Source organism: Chionomys nivalis, chromosome 13 (genome assembly GCF_950005125.1).
Source record: "Chionomys nivalis chromosome 13, mChiNiv1.1, whole genome shotgun sequence".
Lineage (NCBI taxonomy): Eukaryota > Metazoa > Chordata > Mammalia > Rodentia > Cricetidae > Chionomys > Chionomys nivalis.
In genome coordinates this window covers 21,871,244-21,898,543 of record NC_080098.1, presented here as the reverse complement: position 1 = coordinate 21,898,543, position 27,300 = coordinate 21,871,244, and the positions used below count along the sequence as shown (strand labels likewise).

The window sequence follows — 27,300 nt, the reverse complement described above, 5'->3', positions numbered from 1 at the left end:
ACTGGCCTGATTTCAAGTCGTGACCTATTCCGGTGGACATGACCTGTGCCCCCGGGTTGGGGGCGGGGCTCCAGGGGGCGGGCCCCAGGGGGCGGGCCCCAGGGGGCGGGCCCCAGGGGGCGGGTTCCAGGGGGCCGGGTTCCAGGGGGCCGGGCTCCAGGGGGCCGGGCTCCAGGGAGCGGGTTCCAGGGGGCGGGCTCCAGGAGAGGGACACAGGGCAGGACTTTGTGGGCGGGGCCTGTGGCAATGCTCTGAGCTGTCGGATCCAAACCCGGAAAACCAGAGGCCTAGGCCGCTTGCACTGTCGACCTCGCTGCTTCTTGGCTGCAATGGCCCTGGTCGCCGGCCGACGGGCCTTTGGGGTGAAGGGGATCAGCTGGCTCTGGCGCACTCGTTGGTCCCCTTTCTCCGCCGGCTTTTGCAGCCCGGCGTCAGCACTAACAGCGCGGCCGGAGTCGGAGCCACGGCCCACTAGCATGCGACAGCAGGACGGAATCAGGTCAGCCTGAGGACCCTGCCAGGGCCCTCTCCCTGGAGCTGAGCACCAGGACTCGGGATAAACAGGCCTCGCCGACACTAACCCTGAGTTAGCAGTCACTGCTTCTCTTTCAGATTTCATCTCGGAAAGACGAAATATTTGGTGGAGGGATCCTTGCATACCGCGATTACAAGTGTCCCTGCCCTGAATGCGGTAGTACGATATACATGTGAGGGTTTTAAGTGAGACTGCCTGGTGGCTCCCTGAACCCTCAGGCCTACCGTGCCCAGTCGCCCAGTCACTTCTGAGCATTTCCGCTGGTGTGGACAGCACAAGCACCCTACCCACTGTTTCCATGGCCTCCAAGAAAACGCATCACAAAAGAGATCCATGGTCCTTACAGACTTTGGCAGGTTCCAGGGTTAGCGCAGGCTGAAGGGCGGGGTGGGGGCAGGTCATTAAGTAGGATAAAGGACACAGCACCCTGCTGTCTGCCCTTTTGTGCAACGGGCCTAAAAGCCTTAGAGATAAATCAGTGCCCAGCCTGGACCATGGAGTAACGAGGACCCTTTCAGGCATGACCATTTGCCTGGCCAGGATAAGGTTGGGAAAGGAAATGGGTTTCCATGCTCAAGAGTTACAGACGGAGCTGTTTGTTATCTTCTCTGACTCCAGTAAACAGCCCTTCTTAATCCTAGAAGACTTTTTAATCCTCACCCAAACCTTTAGGTGCTCCCCCAAAAGGACAGAGAGCCAGTCTCTGGCCTTCAGCTTTTTCCACATCATCCCTTCATCTATAACTCTCTACCCCTACTGCCTTAAAGGGCTTAGCACACAGGTCTGTAGATGCTGGCTTGAAGTGCCCATATCTGTCTGTCTCCTAACCCACTACAGACAACTGTGGGTGGTCACCACAGGGAGGCATTTTGGGTGCTCAGTTAACTAAAGTGTATTTTTAAAAGGGTAATTCTATTCCCTGTGAACTCCTTGCTCATCAACAGAGATAGGGACACTCCCAGAAAAAGCCAGAGGAGGGCCCTGAAGTGCAGGGTCCACACAGGGGCCCTTTCTAATTTTAAGGAACAGCTGTGCTACTCCAGCTGAAATATATAATATATAATATTATATATATATAAAATCTGGGTGTGGTATCATAGGCTTGTAATCCCACCATTGTGAAGGCTGAAGCAGGATGATCCTGAATTCAAAGCCCACTAGGACTACACAGCAAGTTCAAGGCCAGCCTGGACTATATAGTAAGGCCAATCACCTTCCCCCAACCCAAAAAAACCAAAGTCTGGTCATATCTGATCAAAAATTCCGGCAAAAGATAGGAGACTGAGTCGTTTAAAATTAAACATGAATTGAGAATTGGAAAGGGGAGATGAGACCAACTGGCTGTAAATCATAAGAATCACGTATTAAGAGCCCCCAGTCAAGCGTTAGAGCAGTACTAAGCTGGTGTGGGAAGTCCTTCTGTCTATGTGTTGGTTAATGAATAAAGAAACTGCCTTGGCCTGTTGATAGGGCAGAACTGAGGTAGGCGGGGAAAACTGGACTAATGCTGGGAGAAGGAAGATGGAGAGAGAGATGCACGCTCTACAGCTGCTTTTACAATATCAGAGAGCACACCCAAGTGGGCTGGTGTCTTAAAGGCTATTGGCTGAAAGAGCAGAAGGTGCTCCCACAGCACTATGGTAAGCACAAAGCTTGTGCAACTCAGTCACCTCAAGGGTCCCCTTTCAAAGCTGTGCCTCAGAGCAATAACGCTGTCGTACCATGAGGGCCAGCTACAAAATGAGTGCTGTGTCAGACTCTCTGCACCGTTTCTAATCACAAAGTGACCCGCATCACAGACAGGAGTCAAGTGCTGAGATGGCTGTCAGGAGGCAGAGAAGCCAGGAGCCTGAAAGAGATCCCCTCTGCCTCCTAAGTTGTTGCCACTCATGTGCCACCATGGTAGAGTGGACCTGTGAGACCATGCCAGTCCGCTACATTCGGTAGAGTTAGCCATGAAAAACTAACTGGTATTTTACCTTGATGATATTAGATAGCTCCTTGGAGCATTTAAAGGGACCAGATCTTACCTGCACACATGTCACCTTGGGAGAAACCTCATCAGAAAGACATTTCTCCTTGGTGGTGGCGGCAGAGGAGGGGTGTTGCTGAAGCTCTCAGCTTAAGGCATTCCACACTTGGAACTGAAATAGCCGCTGGGAGAGCTGAAACTGATGAGGGGTTTAGGAGGTTCCGTGTCCTGTGAAATAAGGGAGCACTGAATAGCAATGTAAAATGACCTTCAGGCTCTAGCTTGGGACACTGAACAGTAGCTCGGAGAAGCCTAAATTGGGAGAGGAAAAGGCCCACTGCGCATCTCGGTGGAACAGTCCAGTGAGCATCACAGTGAACACACAGATCCACGGCCTTGGGGAGAGGCTGGAACTAGGGCCAATGTCAGCATAGAGGGGGCAGCTGATGTCATGGCCACCAGCGAAGTCGCCTGGGCAGTGTGCTCAGGACAAAGAAAGGACAAAGGATGGAACTGAGTGTCTCCTGCCAGAGTCCAGGAGCCCCCGTAAAAGAAGGCAAGAAGGACTAGAGAAGAAAGAATTGCTCCCCAGAGAAGATGTTTCCAAAGCAGGGGCAGTGGTGTGGGTGGCCCGCGCATCTGGTCCTGACAGTCAGGAGATGACCGCTGAGAAGGGTGTCAGTGTGCTGGTGGGAAAAGAAGTCTGTGCGTGGCTTGCAATGAGAACTGTCTGACAATGTAAATGGGATACACATGAAACGTACCACCAAGCAGCAAGGTTCCATCTGGGCTGTAATCTTTTTGCACACTTTTGCCCAAGGCCTTAGAATTTACTTTCAGCTGATGTAAATGCCGGGGTAGCAGCTTTTGTGAATATGCGTGTACTCTCGTGTCCATGTGTGTGCAGTTACATGTGTATGGAGAAGCCAGAAGACCAACTTGAGCATCATGCTGCCTCCCATACTGCCCTCCTTTTCTTTTAGAATGGGTTTCCAAAGTCTGTCTCCACCTCCCCAACATTAGGATGCAAAAGTACAGGTCACAGTGCCCCACCAGAAAGGAAAAAAAAAAAGAAAAAAAGATAGCTCTAGAAATGGAACTCGGGTTCTCAGGCTTGCAAAGCAAGAACTGAGCCATCTCCCAGCCTTGACAGCGTTTTTATGTTTGCCACCATGAGCACAGTCACGAGTCTACCAAAAGGTTACAAGCAGTCTCCACGGCTTGCACAGAGAAAGGTGTCTGTGCAGCAGCCAATCAGCTGCATGTTATTCCTATACTTAGGAGAGAGGATGTTTATGAGAAACAAAACAATCCCACAGCTACCTGGGAGCTGCAGCAAAATTGAAGTGATATCCCAAAAGGAATGATTATTCTTATTGTGCTGAGATCAATTCCGTTGCCAAAGTTGTTTTTTTTTTTTTTTAAAGTTCTCCTACATGTTATTTCTGGAGCATCCGATTGACCTTGTACCAATAAAATACCATATTCAGAAAAGAATGAAGAAGGCTTAGAGCATGTGTGGGCGGAGGCTGATGGGAAATAAAACACTTGTAATGAGAATCTGGTTTGGTTCACTGCCCGTTTCTTAGGACAGCAAAAATAAGACATTTCTACGTAAGGCAGGGAGATGACAATACAGGTTGTTTTATTCTGAATGTGGGCGATTTTAAAATAGCAAAAAGGCCCTTTGGGTGCCGGCTCTTCGCAAGATGCTGTGTCTGTTGTATGGGTCTGTCCGTCTGCTCTCTGTATAGCACCTGTTCTCAGACTGCACGAGTTATCCTGCAGACTTACCCCACTGGAAACCCTTACAAATGCCGCCGTACATGCACACTGGCAACCAGGCTCCCCTGCCTTTTCTAGGGGATGGGTGGGAGGGGGGGTGGCTTTTGTCCTTGGCTCCTTTCCTAATCTCATGCTAAAGAGGAAGCAAGTTGCAGGTGGAGCCTGTTTGTCACCTGAATCTCACATCTCTGTGGGCAGAGATGATTTGGGGACTGTTGTGACTCACCCTTGCTGTGGAGGTGGCAGTCATGTTTCTGGCGGTCCATGTAGGGAGAGGGAAAAAGAGAGAGAGCAAAAACAAATCAAGGAAGCGGAGAGAAAAGGGTAGCCTACCTTCTGGGTCATCTTTTTCCCTTGTTTTGACTCAGCTGTCACTCCAGAGGGCTGACAGGCCCTCTAAATTGGCTCTAAGCCCTGGCTGTTCTCTATTCTTGGGTTTCAAAATTGCTCCAAAATTAGAAAGGAATTGCAGGGGTCCTCACTTGTTTTGACTGGTTCATGACCCGGGACTATCAAATGCTTTTCGCAGGAACATTGTCTTAAGCAATCCTAAGAAGAGGAATGCGCTGTCGCTGGCCATGCTGAAATCTCTCCGAAGTGACATTCTTCATGAAGCCGAGAGCAAAGACCTGAGAGTCATTATAATTGCAGGTATTTCTCTGACGCCTGTCGTCAGTGGACCGCGGTGCCCGCGTGAGGTTTCTCAAAACGTGCTGGTGAGCTGGGACTCCCTCTCCTCACCTCACTGGAGAATGGCTCTGGCCCCCTTTGAAGATGTGAAAACTTCTGTGATGCTCTGGGCTTGGTCCTCGTTAGCAGTGGGGACTGTAGCAAAGGCCTTTGCTCAGTGAAATCACGACTTCTCCTTGTCAAAATCAGAAAGTCTGGCGGCTGAGGAGATGGCTCAGCTGGCAAGCCCTTAGCCTCACAAGCACCATGCCCACATAAAAAGCTGAGCTTGGTATTGCAAGTGTATAATCCCAGACATGGGGCGGGGGCAGGAGGACAGTGCAAGACAAAGGCAGGTGACTCTCTAGAGCTCGCTAACCATAGTCTAGCCTACTTCGTGAAGAAGGTCCAGGCCAATGAGAGACCCTATCTCAAAGGGAAAACGGGAGGTACCTGAGCAATGGCACCTGAGGCTGTGCTCTGACTCCACATGAATATGCACATATGTACCCCCCCACACGTGAACACATATGCACACAAGATCAAAGAATCAGGGTCGGAATGCAGCTCAGTGATGGAGCACTTGCTAGCACACGCAATCCTCAGAACCACACAAAAATATTAAAACAGAATTTTAAATTAAAAAGCTCAGTTTGTTTATGGACTATATACGATGGCTAATCACTAATCCCCTCCATAAATCACGGCAGCTAGCATGTGGGCTGTCGGGACAGCCAGTTGGTTTTTTTCTTCTGTTTGCTGAATCTTGCTCATGCCTATATCTGTAGTGCCGTCTTTAATGGTGCCAGAAAGCACGCCATGTTTTGTCCATTTCTTCCATTCCTTTTGCCAGTAGGGTTTATTTTTTAACGTGCATGGATGCATTGCCTGCGTGTGTGTCCACGTACCTCTTGCATGCCTGGGGCCTGCAGAGGCCAGAAGAGAGCGTCAGATTCCCAAGAACTGGCCTGACAAATGGTTGTGAGCCGCCATGTGGGTGCTGAGATTCAAATCCAGGTCCTGTGGAAGAGGAGACAGAGATCTCAACTGCTGAGCCATTTCGCGAGCCCCTCTCTCTACTAGAAATTCTTATAGGATTATCATTTTGGAGTTAGAGAGATGGCCAACTACCTTAAAGCAATTACTGCTCCGGCAGTAGGCCTGAGTTTGGTTCCCAGCGCTCATGTTGGGTGGCTCACAACTGCCCCAGAGCTCCAAGTCCTGGAGATCCAATAAAGGCACCTGTGCTCACATGCACATACCCACACAGACACATACACATAATTAAAAGTAAATTCCTAAAAAAAAAAAAAAAATTAAATCACCACTTCATACATACTGCAACAGTATGATAAAAATCACATCGGAGCCTTTGTGCACCCCCAGAAAAATAAAACACATCCTGTTTGCTGAAACTTTGTTTCAGCATCCCTGTGTCTGAGATACCCCGAGAAACCTTCTTCGCAATGGCCAAATAGGAGTTTTCAGTGGTTTCATATGATGAAGGAAAAAGAAGTTGGAATTTCACTTGCAGCAGGCACATGCGGCGTAAGCTGGATACAGCAAAAAGGCTGCTAACGTCTGAGCGACACCACTTTCTCGCTTGTGAAAACAGGATAACATTGCCTGTCACACAGGAAATGGGAGGAAATGTTCTCAGCTTATCAGCGGAGCGACATTTTGTTGTTAGGGATAATGACGGGAGCCACAGCCTCAGCTCCTTTCTGTAAAATCAAGAGCTGGAGTCAGGCGGCTCCCATGTTTCTGTTCACACTCTGACCTACCTGGATGATGCATTGCTGAAAGCGTGACAGAGTCCAGAGGACCCGCACAAGTCGACACACTCAGGCAGACTGACCGCAAAAATAAAGTCATCAGACCAGACAGAGCTTCATAAAAAGCGCTGATCCTGGAGTCTCCTCGTGCCGTTGCGTTTGCCATTTTGCCACCTCTGATTGTTGACTTTTTTTCTTTTCTCAATTGGAAACGCTCACAGCTGAGGGCCCCGTGTTTTCCTCTGGGCATGATTTGAAGGAGCTGACAGGTGCGCGAGGCCGTGATTATCACACTGAAGTGTTTCAGACCTGTTCTGAGGTAAGCAAAGAGCCAGCCAGCATCGCAAGCACGGGAACCACCGTTGTGTTAAACACTGAAGCAGTCTTCTAGTTTCAGATGAGAGTAATCGTGGGGCTGCTCTAGGGAATGGCCATCAAAAGCTCTGTAGTTATTGGTGAGTTCTTCATCCAAGCAATTGTTTGGTTTCTACCAGCAGTTACCGACCGTGGGTCGTGAACCCTTTGAGAGTCAAATGATTCTTTCACGGATATCACAGATATCCTGCATATCAAGCATTTATATTACGATTCATAAGTTGCAAAATTACAATTATGAAGTAGAAACAAAAATTATTTTTTGATTGGTGTCACCACACATGAGGAACTGTATTGAAGAGTCACAGCACGAGGAAGATTGAGAACCACTGGTTTAGACTTTTAAGAAGTGACCATAGGGGGCAGAGAGACGGCTCAGCGGTGAGAGCATTTGCTGTGTGATCATGAGAGCCTGCATTTGGATTCCCAGCATCTATGTGAAAAACTGGTCGTGGCCACACACATCTGCCAATAGAGGAGACTCCTCAGGGTTTGCTGCTGCCAGAGTAGCCAAAGACCAGTGAGCTGGGGGTTCAGTGAGAGGCTCTGTCTTGAGGGAGTAGGATAGACCGATAGAGCAGGACACCAGCCTCCTCCAGCCCCTGCATGTGTGTGCAAGGGTGTGTGTGTGTGGGTGTGCACGCGCGCACGCACGTGCATGCACGCACGTGCGCTCACCTTCCTGAATTGCTTGTGTTTTGAGATTGGTCTCTCAATGAAGCTAAAGCTCAAGGGTTAGGCTAGTCTGACTGGGCAGTGAGCATCCGGCATCCTCCTGTCTCCACCTCCCCGGTGCTGGGATTGCAGGGCATTTGGGTGCATTACGCAGGACTTAGTCCTGGCTGACTATCTCTCCTGCCTCTCGGGTACATTCTTGAGCCCAGATTGTTTCCTTTGCCATTCAAAAAGCCCATAAGCGGATCAGATCATCATTTTCTCATTTCATGGGAAGACGAAAGGAAAAGGGATTCTTTTTCAGTTTTATGGAGGAGTAGAAACAAAGTAGAGCTTGGACGCAGGGTGTGGATTGTTTTAGAAACAGGGCCTCAAGGAGCTCAAGCTGGCCTTGAAGTTGCTGTACCGCCAAGTCTAGTGTGACCTGATCTTCCTGCCTCCACCACCCAGGCACTGGGATTATAAGTGTGCATCACTTACCTAACAGAACAAAAAGATTTGGATCTTTTGTTTCCTACATTAGCAATGTTTGCACAGTATCCTATTTGGTTTGCCAGTGTTTGATGCTTTCAAAATCATTTTCCATTAGGGATGGAATTCAGTAGTAGAGAATCTACCTAGCATGTAGAAGACCCTGAGTTCAGTCCACCACACTGAAAAAAAAATCACTTTAAAAAAATCACTTTCTACCAATTCCCAGTATATTTGGCTAAAATAAAAAATATATCTAAAGGAACTAGTGTCTCCCTTGTAATTGCCTGAGAGCACCTGCTTTTTATCAGTATGTTGCACTGTCTAGATGAACTAGACCTGGACAGGTTAGCAGAGGACTGTGTGGCACTCTGGGGTTCTTCAGGAGGTAAAGGCCTGGTTTCTTGGAAGCTTCTAACCTGTTCATGCCTCCAGCTCATTCAGAAAAGACTCAGTGAATAAATAGGACTTAGTCCTAAACATCAAACAACAATGCAAGGATACTGGTTCCTTTGAATATTTCTGTTTGTTATTTTTAATATGTATATGTTTGTGGAGGGGGCATTGTGCATGATTGTAGGTGCCCACAGAAACCAAAGGCTTTGGATCCCCTGGAAATGAGTTACGGGCAGTGTGAGCCAGTATTATTGCTGGGAACCGAACGCAGGGAGAGCAGCTCAAGCCTTTAGAGGCTGTGCCAGCACTCTTGCCCTGAGCGCTCTCCCTTGGCACTAATTCTGTGAAATTCAGACCGTCGTTTCCTCGTGTGACAGAGCAGATTAGGCAGAACAAGCGAAGGCCCATGCACAGGTAGGTGGATTCTAAGAGGCAGAGAGAAATCTGCCTCCGCTTGCCCTCTCCAAGCTGGTGTGCATTTGTTACACCACAAGTTCTGCTGAGAGCCAATGTTTACCAACCGGGAGGAGGACAACCAACAAGAATGTGAAGAATTAGTGTCAGAAGAGCCTAAGTGACTTCCTGGGCGCTGACGTGGTGGCCTAGAGGATCATTTCTTGTCTTTCTTCTTCCAATACTTTGACAACTGGATGTCTTTCCCTGAAGATCCTTCCTTTCTCCCAACTCCTCACCAATAAAACGGGAATGGATTGCTTTAGGAAATAACGTGGGGAGAAAAAAAGAAAACCATGCAGCCCCTCAGTTATGCTTACCATGAGGCTAGGGCAGAGCACAGTGGACGCCCCTTTTGGAGTAGGCGGAACTCGAAACCGTACTTCGCTCAGGAAGATTGGAAAGATGGTGTCAGTTCCTGACTCCCGTGGGTTTGATTATCCTGACTTTTTTTTTTTTTTCCGAGACAGGGTTTCTCCGTAGCTTTTGGTTCCTGTTCTGGAACTAGCTCTTGTAGACCAGGCGGGCCTCGAACTCACAGAGATCCGCCTGCCTCTGCCTCCCGAGTGTATCCTGACTTTTTTTAAATCTAAGTTCCCTTTGTCTTTTATGAACTGCCCTCTGATTTGATTTAAAATATTTTGATTGATGAAAATAAGTATGTATTATAGAATATTTTTTAAATTAAAAAAACAAAAGATACTCAACATATTATAACCACCAACCCAGAGAAGAGTGTTGTCTTTTGCCATATTCACTTTTAGTGATTTTTCCTAAGTACATAATTGTTTGAATACTCTTATATAGGTATGATTATAGTATACAGTTGTGTATGTTACATGATTATAACTGAATGCTTAGTAAGTCAGGTAGTGTTTTATGATAACCGTCGTGTTGTGTTAGGTTAGAGCTGATATTACACCACAGTTAGTGCTGTAAAAGCTGAAGGGTCATGTGGTCTGTTCAGAGCTCTCAGGTAGTGGGTGACAGATTGCATCGTAGCGGGCTTGCTTCATATCGCTACACAAACACTAAACCACACAGATGTTCTGTTTTCCTCCTTAGAAACGATCCTTTCTCGAGACTGCTGCATTTCCAAACTGGCTCAGTGTACGCAGCCACTGTGCGCGTCAGCTTCACATCATCATAAAGAAATAACTGAGGCAAAGAATTTATATCTTTAAAAATGAGTTTTGAGATTCAAATTTAAGATTTGACAGCTTGGGGCAGGGCATGGTGGTGCACGCCTTTATTCCCAGCACTCAGGAGGCAGAGACAGGTGGAGCTCTGTGAATTTGAGGCCAGCCTGGTCTACATAGTGAGTTCCAGAACAGCCAAGACCACACAGAGAAACCCCTGCAGCACGTTGTCCGTGTCACCGAGTGATGCATTGCACTTCAGCATCCGCTGCACCTTCGCACCCCTTGAAGCGGCGCCTCCTCACGCTCAACACTGTCCTGTAATGTTAGGCTGGGTGGTCACTTAGGTGGTGGGAATTATCAGTCCTGTCTTAATCTCGACGCCATCCTCAGGAACTCTAGCCCCCATTTTGAGACAGCATCTCTCCTGGGCCTGGAGCTCCCCATTAGGCTAGACCATCTGGTCAGTGATCGCCAGGGATCCTCCTGTCTCTGCCTTCCTGGTGCGGGGGTTATACGGATGGGCTCCCATGCCAGACTCTGTGTGTGTGTGTGTTACAGGGGATTGAACCAGGATCTTACCCTTGTGAGGCAAGCACTCACTCTGCCATCACAACCTTCTTGCACCACCCTCATATACAGTTTGAACTTGACCAGAAACATCATTGTGTCATGCCTGACTATATAGCTGGTTATTTAGGGTAGGGAAGATGACAAACACCAAATGCTTATGAATATAAAAGACAAATTTCGCAGGCAAAACTCTTCAAATCTGCGAAGGTCGCTTTTCTTTCCGCTACTGCCTTGGGGAAAAGCCCAGATGTTGTTCCTATCTTCCCCTCCCAACTTGCCAAGGTTCAAAGAGCAATAATTTAGAAATCGAAGTTGCCATGACAACACAATCTGTTTAGAGTGTCATGAAAAAATAAGCTTCAAATATGTTAGAGCTCTGGCCGTTTATATGGCGGGGGTCACAAGAACATGACTTTGTCTCTCCTCTCTGAGCCAAGGGCTCTGTCTCAGGAATTTTGCTTATTTTTATGACAGTAGGGTGCCCCTCCCCCACTTTGATGGCATTGAGAGAGGACGCTATGCAGCAGGGTAATTTGAGAAGTAATTACTAAGGAAATTGCCTTCAAGTCCCCTTCCCCCTTAATTCTCCAAGCAGACACCAAATGCCAATTTCAGACTTTTAACACCAGGGCTGCCCAGAGGTGCGGAGAACTGACAGTTGGTGGAGGGGTTTGCTTGCTCCCCAGAATCAAAACCTCACAGTTCTCCATTGGGGTGCTGGGGAGGCAGAAGGCACAAGGAGATGGTGGGCCATCACGCCTTAGGTCAATGACCCCTTACCCACTCAGCTTCATGTCCTTGTTACAAAAAAAAACAAAACAAAACAAAACAAACAAACAAAAAAAACCTCTCTGAGTCTACATCATGGAGACGCAGTGCAAGTTGGGGGTTCCGTGCTTTTCCCGAAACACGCTCCGTGGAGTCAGTCATGTAATGCGACAGGTACACAGCTCTTCATGGAAATGAAATGGGTGTGTTTGTCCTACAGGTCATGATGCTGATTCGGAAACACCCGGTCCCCATCATTGCCATGGTCAATGGCTTGGCCACAGCCGCCGGCTGCCAGCTTGTTGCCAGCTGTGACATTGCTGTGGCAAGTGACAAGTCCTCTTTTGCCACTCCTGGAGTCAATGTTGGACTTTTCTGCTCCACCCCCGCGGTTGCCCTGGGGAGAGCCGTGCCCAGAAAGGTAACTGAACTGCCTTTCTGTACTCACAGGTTGCAGAATTAGCTTAGGGAAAGTATCCCTGAGGGGTTGGGGAGATGCTTGCCACAAGCATGAAGACCTAAGTTCAATCCCCAGATTCCACATAAAAAAGCCAGGTGTAGTTGGTGTTCAGTTGTAATCCTGGTGCTGGGAAGGCAGACACAGGCAGATCCCTGGAGCTCGCTGGCTAGCCAGCCTAGGCTAGTGGGTGAGCTCCAGGGCAGTGAGACCTTGTCCCCTCTACACAAACAAACAGATATATTGTACTTGAGAAACACCTCCAGAAGTTAGCCTTGTTGGCTTTTACACATACACACGCACGCACACGCACACGCACGCAGTGTTTTCTATGTTCTATATCGGACTTTCTGCCCGAAGGTCTCTAGTGTTCCTTCTTAGCTACGGAGAGAAGAGCTCGCTGCCTGCTCCTCTGTAGCATCAAACACCAGGTGTCAACCTGTGAATTTGCCCCATTTCAATCTTACAAGCCCCTCAGTATGACTGTTAGGTTTTTCATCTTCAGGAAAGCACAGCCTTTGTGAAATTGTATTTGAAATGCAACTGAAGCAGTTTTGTTACCCTAAGTGGCTGCCCAGGAGTCACAGCAAACAGCGTGCTGACCCAGCACCAGTGCTAAGGGGCCAAGGCTGACTCTCTGGCTAATGACTTCTTGACAACCTTTTTCAGTCCAGGAAGGACGTAAAGTTGCTGGTTTACAGTGTGGCATTTACAGTGGTTAGACGAGGATTTTCCTGTTCACACTCTGTGACTCCGCCCAGGGGAGTGTGTGTCCGAGCTGTCTTGTCCCTACAAATGACAGTCAAGTCCATTCCCCCGTGAAGTTTTCTTCCTTCCGCAGCCTCACAGAATAGCATTTAGTGAGTATCCCCGAAGAGGAGAACAAGGCATCTGTTCTTGGAAAAAGTCATCCTCTCCTCAGTAGGGAACCTGGAGAAGGAGGGGCAAAATCATGTCTGCAGCAAGTGGAGAAGCGAACTGCTCCCTAGAACGGCCTATCTGTTTGGGAAACAGCAACAAAAATTAACAGTGGCTCAGCTGCCTGAGGCAGAAAAGAAATGAGACCTGGAGGGAATCTCGCAGTCGAGCTAAGACATCCCAGGGAGGGTTGCGTCCTTCACAGCTCTTCTGGTTACTTTACAGAAACGTGTGCCTGTAGGGAGGTTCTGTGGTTACCGACAACCCCAAATGCTGCAAGAGGCGATGGCTGGCTCAAGTGTGGTTCGAAAGGGGGGATGTTTTTATTATTCTAGATAGATTTGCCTTAAGTGTATCCATGTTTATTTAGTGAATATTTCGTAGGTCATTGCTTTGTTCCCAGACACTTAATCAAAATATTTTACAAATCTCTTGTCAGACTCACAGACTGTCTTGTAACTGCAGGAAAAACCATGAAGCCTTTCATAGCAAGAAGTTGCTATGCTGGTTTATTCTCTTCCAACATGTGACTTCCCGGAAGGTTCCATGGTTGAGGCATTTAAAGCCTTTAAATCAGTCCTGTTATCAGGAAAGCCTTCTAAATCAGGGCTTATCAAAATTCCTAGAAACTTCATACTGTAGCATGTTTATCTAACTTTACATTTGATTTTTAAAATAGGAAAAATGCAGCCAAAATATCCCTTAAGTTCCATGGAAGCCTAATTCTCGGAACAACATTGCACAATAACCAGTGTGACGGATGAGGGGGCAGGGACATTGTGAGAACCAGGATTGCTTTTTCCATACCAAAGATTTTTCTTTTTTTTTTCTTTTTTTTTTCTTTTTTTTTTTTTTTTTTTTTTTTTGGTTTTTCGAGACAGGGTTTCTCTGTGGTTTTGGAGCCTGTCCTGGAACTAGCTCTTGTAGACCAGGCTAGTCTTGAACTCACAGAGATCCGCCTGCCTCTGCCTCCCAAGTGCTGGGATTAAAGGCGTGCGCCACCACTGCCCAGCCCAAAGATATTTTTGTCAGGATAATCTGGCCTGGGGCTGGGGAGAAGGCACAGTCAGCAAAGTGCCCGCTGTTCAAGAGCGAGGACCTGAGTTAGATCCCAGAACCCACAGATCAAAGCCAGGCCTGGTGGTTTGCACTTGGAACCCCAGAGCTGGGGAGGCAGACATAGGAGGAGGCCTGGGACTCACCGGCCGGCCAAAGCAACCAGCAGCTTCTCTCCACTGAGGGCTCTGTCTCAGAAAACAAGAGCAACTCCTGAAAAACAACATCAAAGGTTGACTTCTGACCTCTGAACCCACATGCACACATGCATCCACTCAAATGCACGCATACACACACACACACACACACACACACACACACAAATGTGCACGCAGAGTCATGCCCTACTCAGATCTCTGGTCTCTCTTCATATTCTGACCCCAGAAGAAGACTTAACTTAAACAACACACTATGCTTATGCCCATGCATGTCCTGGTGGTAGGTGGGTGACTGTCCCTGTGTTTATCCACACAGAAACTGGCAAAGCTTTTGCAAACTGCCCTGGATAGAAAGTCTCTGCCCTGTCACAGAGGTTAGGACGCATGTGTTAGACTCTAGTTCCCTCTGCTGGAAACTCTAGGAAACTGCTCCACTGCGTTGGAAAGTGAAGTCTGTCTGCTGGGCAAAAGGCATAGAGTCGAGTCTACTGTGCCAGGACATGAATTATTCACCTTATTTCTAAAGTCTTTATCTTTTTGCATGAATTAAATAATGCATTTTCATTGTGCCATATAAATGCCCTGCTGGTTCCAGCTGCTCCCTTCCCCAGCCAGAGCTGGTCATATACTCAGAGCCAGTGCCTCAGGCGGTGGGTATCCCAGGAGAGGTGGAGAAAATATGAGTCCTTTTCCCAGCACCAGTCCCTTCACCACAGTAGAAACCCCTGCTGCCATGCAGCTACCCACCTGACTGTGTGCTTGCACACCCTGGCTTCCTGCCGGCCTAACTTAAGGTAGGATTTAGACGCTGAAAAGAGTTAGATCTTCACTCAGACCAGAGCCCCAGAGACTCACTCCTGACACACTGTTTACAGTGACTCATATGCCCAACATAATATAAGAAACGCAATTAAAAGCACCAAGCACCTACGAATCTTAGTGACTTTTCTCAGGTTCCCAGTGAGATGAGGTCGGTGATCCAGAGTGTCACCTGCGCACACCATCCCCAGCTCACTTTCTCTTCCTCACGGCAGCTCCTCAGCCTGCCATCCATAGTCTCTGGGAGACGGATACCATCGTTATAACCGGAATGCGGTGTTCCCCCAGGTTCAGATGTCGACAGCAATCGCCAATGTAGCAGTCGCAGAGTGGGTCCTGGGGAAGTGGCCTGGTCAAGGGTTGGGCTCTCACGTTGGGGCTGGTGCCCATAGAAAAGGAGTGCAGGTTGCTGGCTCACCCGTTTCCTTCCCGTGTAAGGACACAGTGACATTTCCGTCTCTGAACCTGGAACCGGGTTGTCTCTGGACACTAATTTTGCTGATGCCCTAAACTTGGGCTTTCCAACCTCAGAGTGTGAGACAGCCCTGTTTCTTCTAAGCTGCATGGCACTTTGTTCTAGCAGTCAGTCTGGACAGACATGGGGCCCACCCAAAGATAAGCAGGGAACCCCGGAATGCCTCAGCACATGGTCTTCTCATGCACATGACCATTCTGACCTATACAAGTGCAGGGACACCTAGAAGCCACTCGTGCTAGACTCTGTATCTGGTCCTTGAGGATATTTAAGTCCCTTTAAGTCTCTGGGGTCCTGATGAGGAAAAGGAACCCATGGACATGTGTCCTTGTGGGAAGTGGTCCCTGTACTGGTTTGCAGGAGGTTCTGGGCATATTCCAGCAGCATTCACAGTGGTGCTCAACAGATAGGCTGTCTTCCTTCATGGGGCCTTTAAAGAGGTGGATGGAAGGGATCTCCTGGGTTGCCAGGGCCTCCCGATCAAATCTGTGGAGCAACAAGAGGACCCAGAGGGAGACTCCACCCATTCCAGGCTACTTTTATTTTCCTGGCTCTTGGATCAATCTGATGTTCTCCCTGGCAGGGAGTTAGGGGTGTTGACAGTGTCAAGGGGTGGTAGATGACATGTCATTTGGGGAGGCGGATATCTGGCCTGAGGCGTGTAGGTAAGTCCAGAGAATGACTGTCTCAGTACAGGAAAACAGGGCTGGGGGCTGAGGAAGCCATGGGATAGGAACAGTGCTTTATTGACCTCCCTTGCCCTTCTCGCAGGTGGCCCTGGAGATGCTCTTCACTGGGGAGCCCATTTCTGCTCAAGAGGCGGTACGCCATGGCCTCATCAGCAAAGTGGTGCCCGAGGGGCAGCTGGAGGACGAGACCATGAGAATAGCGAAGAAGATTGTCTCTTCGAGTCGCTCCGTGGTGGCGCTGGGCAAGGCCACCTTTTACAAACAGCTGTCCCAAGACCTTAGAACAGCTTACGACCTCACCTCCCAGGCCATGGTGGACAACCTGGCCCTGCAGGATGGGCAGGAAGGAATTGAGGCCTTTATCCAGAAGAGAAAGCCCATCTGGTCACACTGAGTCAGCATGAGTAAGACTGGGCCAACAGCCAGTGCTAGGAAGTCGCCCAGCCCTCGTCTTCTCTACCCAATCATACTCCAGGCTGTAAGAGAGGACAGCCAGCCTTTCTGACTCTGATATTGGTTTCCCAGTGTGTGGTCTATATTAAAATTCACGATTCCATGGGATGTGGATACAGGGGAGTAAATGGAATTCTAGGTCAGTGGGCCAGGTTAGTGAGCTGGGAGTGCTGGCTGTGACAGGAAGCCTGCAGCTCCCGGAGTGGCGTGCTACCTGCACACAGGTGACCGTCCAGAGAGGCCTGCCACCCCACTCTTCTGTAGCTCCCTTGAGGCAGAGTCCATTCTGGTCTCTTCATGACAAGCTGAGCATTTCAAATCTCCATGAGATCATCTCCACACTGAAAATATTCTTGATTCTATCAGGAAATAATCATGCCTGTGGCTTTGGAATAATCATATGTGATCTGAATAAATTAAGTATTTATAGAGCTGGGTCATTCATTTCTAACCTACTCCAAGCTAAGAAAAGAGAAAAGTGAACATTCTCTCTGTCCTCTCTGATGGGCATGTAGCAAGAGCCACGTGTCTTCTTGAGAACATCCTCGCCCTCCGGTAACTGCTAATCCAGAGAGGATGCAGAGCAGCTCCTACCCAGTGAGTCGCTGCATCCCCACTTCTGAGTGATGCTCAGTTTCTGGTAAAAACCCCAGACTGACACCCGTCACTGAGTTCTCCGTTTGAACTAATGTTTTGACCTAGTCGTATTTTTTGGCTTCTGATCTAATGCAGCCTAAGAAGTGTTTAAAATTTCTTTATCTGTAAACTTGATCATAAATCAATGTCTGTCTTTCTGTCTGTCTGTCCTCCCCTGCCCGCCTTCCTTCTTACCAGTGTTAGGGATTGAACTCAGAGCCTCGTGTGCACCAGGCAGGTGCTCTGCCACTGAGCTACACCCTCAGTTTTTGTCCCAAAGAGTAGAAAAGAACAAAGCACAATGGCACATTCCTGTAATCAGACCTGCTCAGTAATCTGAGGCAGGAGGATCTCGCGTTCAAGGCCAGGCTGCATAACTTAGCAAGACACTGACTCAAAATAAACACTTAAAAGGTAAAGAAGTAACTTGGTGGTAAGCACTAGTCTAGAATGCATTAGATCTGGGATTTTATCCCCAGCACCAGAGAGAGGGGGAGAGAAAGGAAAAGAGAGAGGGAGGGAGGAAAACACAGAGAGACAGGCACAGAGATTGATTTGTGTGGTTCTAACCTGTAGTTTCTACTCTAGTTGCTGGGGTAAAAGTGTTTGTGGTATGGACGTCCCCAGATATCATTGCTACAGGCTTCTCTTGGGATTCACGGTTATTTCTTTCTCCAGGGTTTAGATGGCAGAAGAGAGTGTGTTCTAAGACTGCCCTGTGAACAGAAAACAATCTGAGCTGCCATTTCCTGCAGACCCGGAACGTGCTAAGTACCTCCGCCTGCTCTCATGTGCCCTCAGTAGGGCCCCGGGAGCAGGTGCCACGGTGACCCCATCTCACGAGGGTCTTTGAGGCCAGGAACTGGAGTTCGAGGATTCCAACATGTCTGCCTGCTAACACCATCGCTTTCAGCCCCCTGCTGCACTGCCTCATGGGAAATGTTCCACATCATTAGACCAACATCCAGAAAGGAAAATGTTTACTTCTCAATCTACACGTTTGCTCTCTTGGGGAGCTCAGTTGCCTGATGCTAGTCTGACTTTGTTACCAGAGGCTGAGCACGGTTTGGAACTGCTTCTGCAGGAAATTACCCTGCTTGGTGGGATACACTCTGTGCTCCTCTCTCACCGTCCCCAGGGATGGTCTGAGCCTGATCCTGCTCTGCAACACAGTCTCCATGCAAGAGAGTGGAAGACATACTCCTACCTTAGGGACTTTCTCAGCTCACAAGAGACCCTGGATCTGTTAGCCTGCGGGGCACGGGTGGGGGGTTTACTATCAGGCAATGGACAGCAAGCTGACAACCCTATTTAATCTAGGGACTAACTATGGCAGTTAGTCCAAAAAAAATGGATTAGCCACTGTCTGTTCCTCTTTGGTGCCCCCACTGAGAAGATTGCTGCCTGGTGGGTGCTGGATCACGCTGACGAGAAAGAGAGGGTGGCAGACATTACCCAGGCCTCGGTGAGGCGAGCAAACTTTTCCCACACATTTGACAAATGAAAACAAAATGCCCGTTTCCATATGAGCAAACACTGCTCCGTCAAATCGTGAACTCCTCAGGCCTATAGGCTGGCTCCCCAGCCTGCGAGCTGATGTGCTATTGACGACCAGCTATAAATATCAGTAGTCACTGGGGCAGAAAATAATCCAACAAGAAATGCGCCACACACCCGTGGAGCCGGATAGGCTATCCCAAGGCTAACATCATTCTAGGTTTATTTGTATCTGTTCCCCTTTACCAGGATGTTGAGTGGAAACTTCTCGATAACTACACATGGTGACCACTTTTGAAAAGCCTATTATATTCCCCGTTCCCTCGACACCATTTACCTCTGGGGAGCTGAGCTGAGCTGAGTCCAGCAGGCCACACCCTAGCTGTCCCTAGAATGGGCATTCACTTCTACTAGCCCCAAGTAAGGCATTGTTCAAAGGCTGAGTTGGCCCCTGGAAAATAGAAACAGGCGAATGACAGAACGTCAGAGACTTCAGGAGAGCCCAAAGCCATCCCAGGCGGCGACTTCTCGCTCATGCTATGTATGAGGCCAGAGAAGTCAAGGCATTGAAATCAGAAGAGCCAGCACGTGGTTCTGAATCTACATGACTACGAGGGTCATGCTCCCAACTGCTGGAGTCTATACCTCCCGACGTATGCAAAACCTGCTACTCGGCCGAGAGCTAGATCTGTGCTCCTAGGAGACCATGAGTGGCAGAAGAGAGGGAACACTGCTTTCCATAGGACATCTGGGGGAAGTATCCATCTGGCAGCCAAGACCTCTGATCGAATGCTGGTCCCAGTCGGGTGGGTATGTTAGGGGAGGCAGCCTCCATCAGCACTGTTTCCCTTCCTACAAAGGTGCCACCACAGCTGGACATGCTGGCACACGTGTGTAAATCCTGCATGCAGGAGACTGAGATAAGATAATTCCAAAACAGGTTGGGTTCCACAGCAAGGCCCTGCTGAGGAGGGAGAGCTGGAATGGAGAAGGAAGAAGTCATGGCTGCTCCACCAATAATTTGTCCTTCTAATTCCTACATCCTGGATTCTATGATTCCAATGAACTTCTCTGCCATTGCAGAATAACTTGACTCTGAGCAGTGAGTGACAGACACTAGAAACACATGACAATGGAAATTTGAGAGTTCACAAACGTGAGAGTTTATGTCAAACCACTATCTTTGAAGTTGTCAAGGGCAAAGTGGAAGAACAGTGTTGTTGGTGTGACCCATGGGTCACCAACAGCTGAAGCTTCACCCAAGGTAGTTTGAATAAAAATGGCCTCCATAGGACCATAGGAAGTGGCACTAGTAGGTGTGGCCTTGTTGGAGTGGGTGTGGCTCTGTTGGAGGAGGTGTGGCCTTGTTGAAGTGGGTGTGGCCTTGTTGGCATGGGTGTGGCCTTGTCGGAGTGGGTGTGGCTTTGTTGGAGTAGCTGTGGCCTTGTTGGAGGAGGTGTGGCTTTGTTGGAGGAGGTGTGTCACTATGGAGTAAGTTGTGAGGTCTGAGAAGCTCAAGCCTGGTCAGTGAGACCCAGTTACTTGCTGCTGCCTGTGGATCCAGATGTAGGAACCTCAGTTACCATTCCAGCCGCATGCTGCCATGCTAACCACCATGACAATAATGGACTAAACCTCAGAACTGGAAGTCATCCCTAATTATGTTTGCCTTTACATGAGTTGCTGTGGTCATGGGGTCTCTTCACAGCCATATAACCCTAACTAACTAAGACACCCCCTAACCTGGAAACCTGAGTTTGAGCCCCAGGACACACATGGTAGAAAGAGAGAACTGACTCTCAGAAGCTATTCTCTGACCTCTGTACATACTCCATGGTGTGTGTGTGTGTGTGCAAGTGTGTGTGCTTGTGTTCAAGCACACAAAAACACAAATAAGCAAATAAACAACTAACTATAAAGTTGAAGCAATGTTGTATGCATGATGGAATCATGGGCGGTTGCAGTTGGTCTGGAAGGGATGAGGAGAGACTTAAGGGGGCCCAGGGTCTCTGGAAATCCTCACAAAGGCTCTGGGTGTTGCTGCCTTTGGACATCCAGTCCATTAATATACTCACTGCTATACTTCATTCTTATATTTAGGAGAAAGCATTGGGCAATTTGATATTCAAATGTGTCTTAATTCAATGTTATAATTTCTTGACATGTTAAACTTGATTATTGAAGTTGACATTCATTTTGTCAGCATTTAAGAAAATGTCAAGTTTTCATCTTGCAAATACTTTTCTTTCATCACTTGAGACATAAAGTTTAGTTTCCCTTTTTCATGTGTGCATGTGTGTGGTGTGTATGTGTGTGTATGCACATGGACACATGTGCATGGAACCAAAGGTCAGTCTCGGGGGTTGTTCCTTAGGCCATGTCCACCTTGTGTTTGAGGCAGAGTCTCTCACTAGGACCTGGGGCTTGCTAGCTGGTGAGAGTGGCCAGCCAGCAGTCTCTAGGGATCCACTCGCCTCAGCCTTCCCAGTCTAAACACTGGGATTACAAACGTGTTCCACCATGCCTGACTTTTTACCTGGGTTCAGAGGATCAAACGCAGGTCATTATTCTTACACAGCAAGAACTTGGCCAACCCAGCCGCCTCCTCAGCCCTCAAAGCTTATTTTTTTGTGTCCCAGATGATGGCTCATGAAAAGATGACATCCCATCTGGGCTCTGTGTGCTGTGTCTCTTGGATGGAAAGTCAGCCCGTTCTGGCTGCACAGGGAAGCGCTTGCTATTGGTGACAATGCCTGGCGCAGAACAGACCTGCAGAGTCGCTTGCTCTGTGTAAGATGTTGCCAAAGCACAGTTTCCTTTCATGGCCTGCTGTGTTCAACCCCCCAGTTCTGAACTGGTTGTAGAGAGTGAAGCATGAATTAAATTGCTGTTTTCTTTTTCAAGTCAGGGAGGTCGGGTGGTAGTTCTCTTCAGACTGAAGTTGGCATGTGATAGCGGCACCCCTCCACTTGGATAAAATCAGAATGCGGGAGTTTGGGCTTGTATGGTAAAGCAGGACTAATGTGCATTTTAGTCTCCAAACACTCAACTTCCTGTGATATAACAGTCTTCAGAGAGATTTAAGAAAATGGGTGGCAGCCAGGTGGTGATGGCGCACACCTGTAATTCAAGCACTTGGATGGCAGAGGCAGGCATAACTCTGTGAGTTTGAGGCCAGCCTATTATACAAATAAAGTTCCAGGATATCTAGAGTTGTTACACAGAGAAATTCTGTCTTGAAAAACCAAATATCTATATAATGGGTGGTTGGTGGGAAAGGGGTTGAAACCGTCAAGATAGCTAAGATTTCTGCTTACGTTTATGTAAACCTTGAACCCAAACGACTTCAGTCCTTCTCTGCTTCACTGTTTCATGAAGATTTATGTTTAGCCAGAAGATAGGAGACAGCTCGTTCAGCAAAACACAAGCTGTGTAAATGTGAGGAGCACCATGTGTGGTGGTGCGCAACTTAAATCCTAGCACTTTTAGGAGGCAGAGGCAGGAGGATCTCTGTGAGTTCAAGGCCAGCCTGTTCTACATAGTGAGTTCCAGGACTGCTGGGAAGACAGGAGACACTCTGTCTCAAAAAAAAAAAAAAAAAAAAAAGAAAGAAAAAGAAAAGAAAAAAGAAACCAAAACAAAGAAGGGTAGGGACCTGAGTTCAATCCCACAAACCTACATAAGAAAAGTAATCTAGGTCTCAATGTTACACACCTGCAGTCCCAGAATTAACTAGATGACAGGGGACACAGGAGGGATCCTGGAAGCTTGGCGCCAGCTAACAAAAGTCCAAGTCAGCGAGAGATCCAATCTGAAACAAAAAGATGGAAGGTGCCCAAGACCAACTCTGTAGTTGTTCTCTGACCTCCATATGCAAATCATGCACTTATGCATCCATACTCCACACACACATGCACACACATACACACACACATGCACACATACACACATGCACACACATACACACACATGCACACACATACAGACACACATGCACACACACACGCGCGCACGCATGCAGAGAGAGGAGAGAGGGAGCAGCCAAGGCTGTAGTCTCATTTGAGGCTTGTCAAGGGAAGGTATCACTTTCAATCTCCTGTGATCATGGGTGGCATTTAGTTCTGTAAAGACTACCAAACTGAGGGCCTGTTTCTTGTTGGCTATTGCCCATGTGTGGCGCTCTACAGATAACATCAAAGGTAACAAAAAACAGTTTCCTAGCAAGAGGGATGCTACAGTTTTGTGTAACATGAGCACACGTATAAAATCATGTCTATCCCATCACCTTGCCATAGTCTATCAGTTAGCAGGTCAGGGGGAAGACATCACACAAGGGATGATTGCAAAAGTTTGGGATTGTGGGTCTGTCCTCCGTAGAAGTAGTGTGCTTTCTCTCAAGTTTGGGCTGTGAACTTGCACGGGACATCTTTCATGGAGGACAGCTGGGAGGTAAAAGCTTCCCCAGTAAAGGTAGCCGAGTGGGGCAAGAGCCTGGGTGTGAGCCTGCTACCCTCTCAGTGTCTTCTTATGTGAGGTGTACATCCTTGTTAAAGTCGTATGGATCAAGTCTTCTGTACACCCTAAAGCATTCTCTGTTATATGCTCCCGGAGGAGACAACAAAACCCTAAACAACTAAGGAACCCAAGATACATGCCCTCAGATACAGAGGTACCTGAGTCCTGAATCCAGAGGAAGAAGCGTTTCCTCCCAGCTAGAGAACCAGAAGCTTCAGGAAGGCTGTCTGGATGAGTAATTGTGGACCTGGGAAACGTGGACCAAGGAAGAAGCCGCAGAAGGCACGAAAGGTCCCTGGAGGGTTAGGTGTGTCTTTGTGTGCTAAAGGAGACCATGGGGGCATGTGGATTCGGTCAGGGTCAGAGTTCCTGAGTAAAAACTATGGAGTTTAAACTATTCCTTCGAAGCAGTGTGGAGCCATGTGTGGGTTCTGACTGAGAAGTAGGACCAAAAATAGGGAAATTCCAACTTTGTTTTTGATGGTTGTAGAAGTTTATTTTAAATTTATGATTTGGTGAAATATCAATCTTGTGTGTATTCTTCTCTCTCCGAATTTCCATCCAGCTGGCCTCTAACCAGTAAGTCACACACGCACTGCTCCATAGGAGCCCTTGAGCTTTCAGGAGAAGGGTTCTACCCTGGTGTGAAACTGACTCGGTGTGTTCTATCCCGCTGATTCAACACCTCTATGAGAGCATCACCGTCTGCATACCTGCAAGTCATTTAAACAAAACAGCCGCTAGCTAGAATTTTCAACATGTTCCTCTTATTAATACATTAAGCATCTTTCAGCTATCCCCAGAGCTGTTCGTCACAGGGTCTTCCAGTGTTAAATTTGTCCGTATGGTTTTCCCGGTCAGACATTTGATCAACATCACACAAGGAATTCTAGGTTTTGAGAACAGGTTACTTTTTCTCAACACAGCAAAGGTCGTAGGTTCATTATTTAAGAATGAAAAGGACATATAGTCCAGGTGTAGTACCACACATCTGGAATCCTGGTGCCTGGGAAGCAGAGGCATGAGGGTCATAAATTTAAAGCCAGTTTGGGCAAAATAACAGGCTCAAGCCCAGCCTGGGCTACACAAAGAGATAAATAAAAAACAAGGGTTGAAAATGGGTGGAGTGGAAACAGAAGCATGAGTGCTCAACCCTACACAAAGAACTACAGGCAGAGTGAGAGAAATAGTCGATAGTGCCCTAGGGAAGAGCACACAAATTGGCTATCCAATACTATGGTGATGCATTATTTGTGTGTTAATAAAAAAAGCTTGCCTGAAGATCAGAGGGCAAGACAACCATACCAGTCAGCCATACAGGCCAGGCAGTGGCAGACAGATCTCTGTGAGTTCAAGGCCACCCTGAATCTGTCTAAAAGAGAAACAGAGCTCACACAAAGGTGATCCCAGCACTTGGGATCCCACACCTTTAATCCCAACACTAGAGAAGTGGACACAGGAGTGAAATAGCTGGGTGGAGAGAGGAATACAAAGCAGAAGAGACATGAGCTCAGTGGAGTGTGGAGTCTGAGGATTCATGGAGTCAGTATCTTGCCCTTTAGGTCTGAAGATTTGGTAGAGGTAAAAGGGCTCTGATAGCGCTTGGCTGCTTTGCTTTTCTGATCTTCATGTTGAACCCCAATAGCTTTCTCTGGGTTTTTATTATTTGTGCTACACAATACAAAATGATCAGCCCTGGAAACAAAAATACAAGTACCACTATACAGACTGAGCAGGTTATATTTAGAAATACATATACATATATGCATTCAATAACAATCAATGAAAAAGAGGTCATGGATTTGAAAGAACAAAATGAGGCATATATGGAAGGGTTTGGAAGGTGGGAAGGGAAAAAAGAAATGATGTAATTTTATTATAATATCAAAAAGAAAAGAAAAAAGCAAACCCAAAGGCTGGCACTATAGCTCAGTATTAGGGCCCAGGATGCACAAGACCGTGGCCTTGATCCCCATTACCTCAAAAACCGGGGAGACAAGTATAAAGTTATTTATTTGACAACTTAAATAACATAGTTGCTTATCTGGGGAAATAATTTATAAATGTGGTTGAAACAAAAATTAAAAAACAAAAAACAAAAAACAAAAACCACTCCAGGTGGTGGTGGTGCACGCCTTTAATCCCAGCACTCGGGAGGTAGAGGTAGGTGGATCTCTGTGAGTTCGAGGCCAACCTGATCTATAGAGTGAGTTCCAGGACAGCTCCAAAGCCACAGAGAAACCCTGTCTCAAGAAACCAAACCAAAACAAAACAAAACCAAAAAAAGTCCACAAACAGACCAATGCTGGACACAGAACAGTGTAACAGTGTTTCAACGTGACAGAGGATAGCTGCCCCTACTTCATCTAAAGGTGACATCTACAACATCTTTAAACACAATGATCAGCTAGAATCCCTCGTGAAGACAGAGGTGGGCTTTGTGTTATGAATGAAAAAAATTACATGCATTTATAAAATACGGTATTGCACGTAGCTTACTGTATTCTCACAGCATTAATTTTTTTAGAAGAGTAGGGGGTGTCTAGGGGAGGAGGATTCACTTTTATTATATACATTTTAGGTTAATAGGTTGCCTCAGGGTGATAGAATTACTGGTGCTTTTAAAATAATATTTATTACATTAGGGAGCTGGGGAGAGGCTTAGTCAGTAAAGTACCTGATCCATAAACACGAGGACCTGAGACTGTATTCCCAGCACCCATGTAAACTGGGCATGGTGACACAGATCTGAACTCCAGCACACTTAGGGATGTTCGGGGTGGATAGCATAGGTACAAGCAGATTCCTAGTTCCATAAAGATGAAGTCTCAGGAAAAAAAATAAGTTAGACACTATTAAGAAAGACACCCAGTGTCAATCTCTAGTATACATATACACGTGTACACGTGCATACACAAGTACATATGCCTACATGTGCATAAAACACACACACACAATAGTATTAGAAAGGTATGATTCTCAGGGCTAGAGAGATCACTTACTGCTCTTCCAGAGGACACAGGTTCAAGTCCCAGCACCCACATGGCAGCTCACACCTGTCTGTAATTCCAGTTCCAGGGAACCCTCACACCAATGCACATAAAATAAAATCGAATTTAAAAAAAGATATGGCCAGATGGTGGTGGTGCACACCTTTAATCCCAGCACTCAGGAGGCAGAGGCAAGCAGATGTCTGTGAGTTCAAGGCCAGCCTGGTCTACAGAGTGAGTTCCACGACAGGTACCAAAGCTACACAGAGAAACCTTATCTCTAAAAACCAAAAAAAAAAAAAAAGAAAAAAGAAAGATAAGATTCTCATGCCATGAAATGATCCCACTTAAGACATACAATTCAATTGTTCCTATTTGTAGCTTTTTGGTGTAACACACTCAACTTTGAGGCGTTTTCATCAGCCCCTGTCGTGGTCACTTTTCTTGTTGCTGTGACAAGACACTCAAAAAGAAACTTAAGGAAGGGCTCATTTTGTCTTACAGTTTGAAGGGACACATTCCACCATAGCGGGGGAAGTCACGATGGCAGGCCCCTGAGGTAGTCAGTCACAGGAAGTGGGACCAGCTAGAAAAACTCAAGGCTTTCCCTGAGTGACCCTCTTCCTTCAGTGAGGCTCTGTCTCCTAAAGGTTCCACAACCTTCCCAGACCGAGCCACCAGCTGGGAACCAAGTGTTCAGACACATTTGAGACCATAGCCCAATGAAACCAGACACCCCCATGAGAAATCTCAAACTACCAGCGGGCACTGTCCCGACCCCCTCCAAGCCATCTGTCCCCAGCCTAGTTGGGAGATTATTGCCCATCGCTGACTTCTCGGCCCCAGCCAAGCTCTCCTATTTGTTGCCTGCAATCCCTTTCCGAAGAGATCTCACCCACGGAAGTCCCTCCTTCAGTGCGACCATCAGGAACCAGTATAAAGTCAAGAAGCTAAGGCATGCTTGGCTATTAGTAAATACCCAACCCCGTCCCCACCACCGCCGAAGACACAGTGTCACGGAGCAACCGCTGTAACGTGAGGAGTGTGGGCC

The 27,300-nt window shown here is 47.6% G+C and overlaps 1 protein-coding gene and 1 non-coding gene across 2 annotated transcripts; one reads left to right on the top strand and one right to left on the bottom strand.

Annotated features, from left to right (window-relative positions):
• The first annotated feature begins 257 nt into the window (after positions 1–257).
• On the top strand, positions 258–17,040 carry Echdc3 (enoyl-CoA hydratase domain containing 3). Its single transcript, XM_057787646.1, has 5 exons — positions 258–499; positions 4,822–4,943; positions 6,958–7,055; positions 11,807–12,007; positions 16,241–17,040. Exons 1-5 carry the CDS (start codon positions 330–332, stop codon positions 16,550–16,552), a joined length of 903 nt encoding a protein of 300 aa, XP_057643629.1. The 5' UTR covers positions 258–329; the 3' UTR covers positions 16,553–17,040.
• Positions 17,041–24,079: 7,039 nt separating this feature from the next.
• Positions 24,080–24,142, bottom strand: LOC130886254 (small nucleolar RNA SNORD78). The gene has a single exon (XR_009058239.1). It is a non-coding gene; the product is annotated as a small nucleolar RNA SNORD78 (small nucleolar RNA).
• Positions 24,143–27,300: the final 3,158 nt, after the last annotated feature.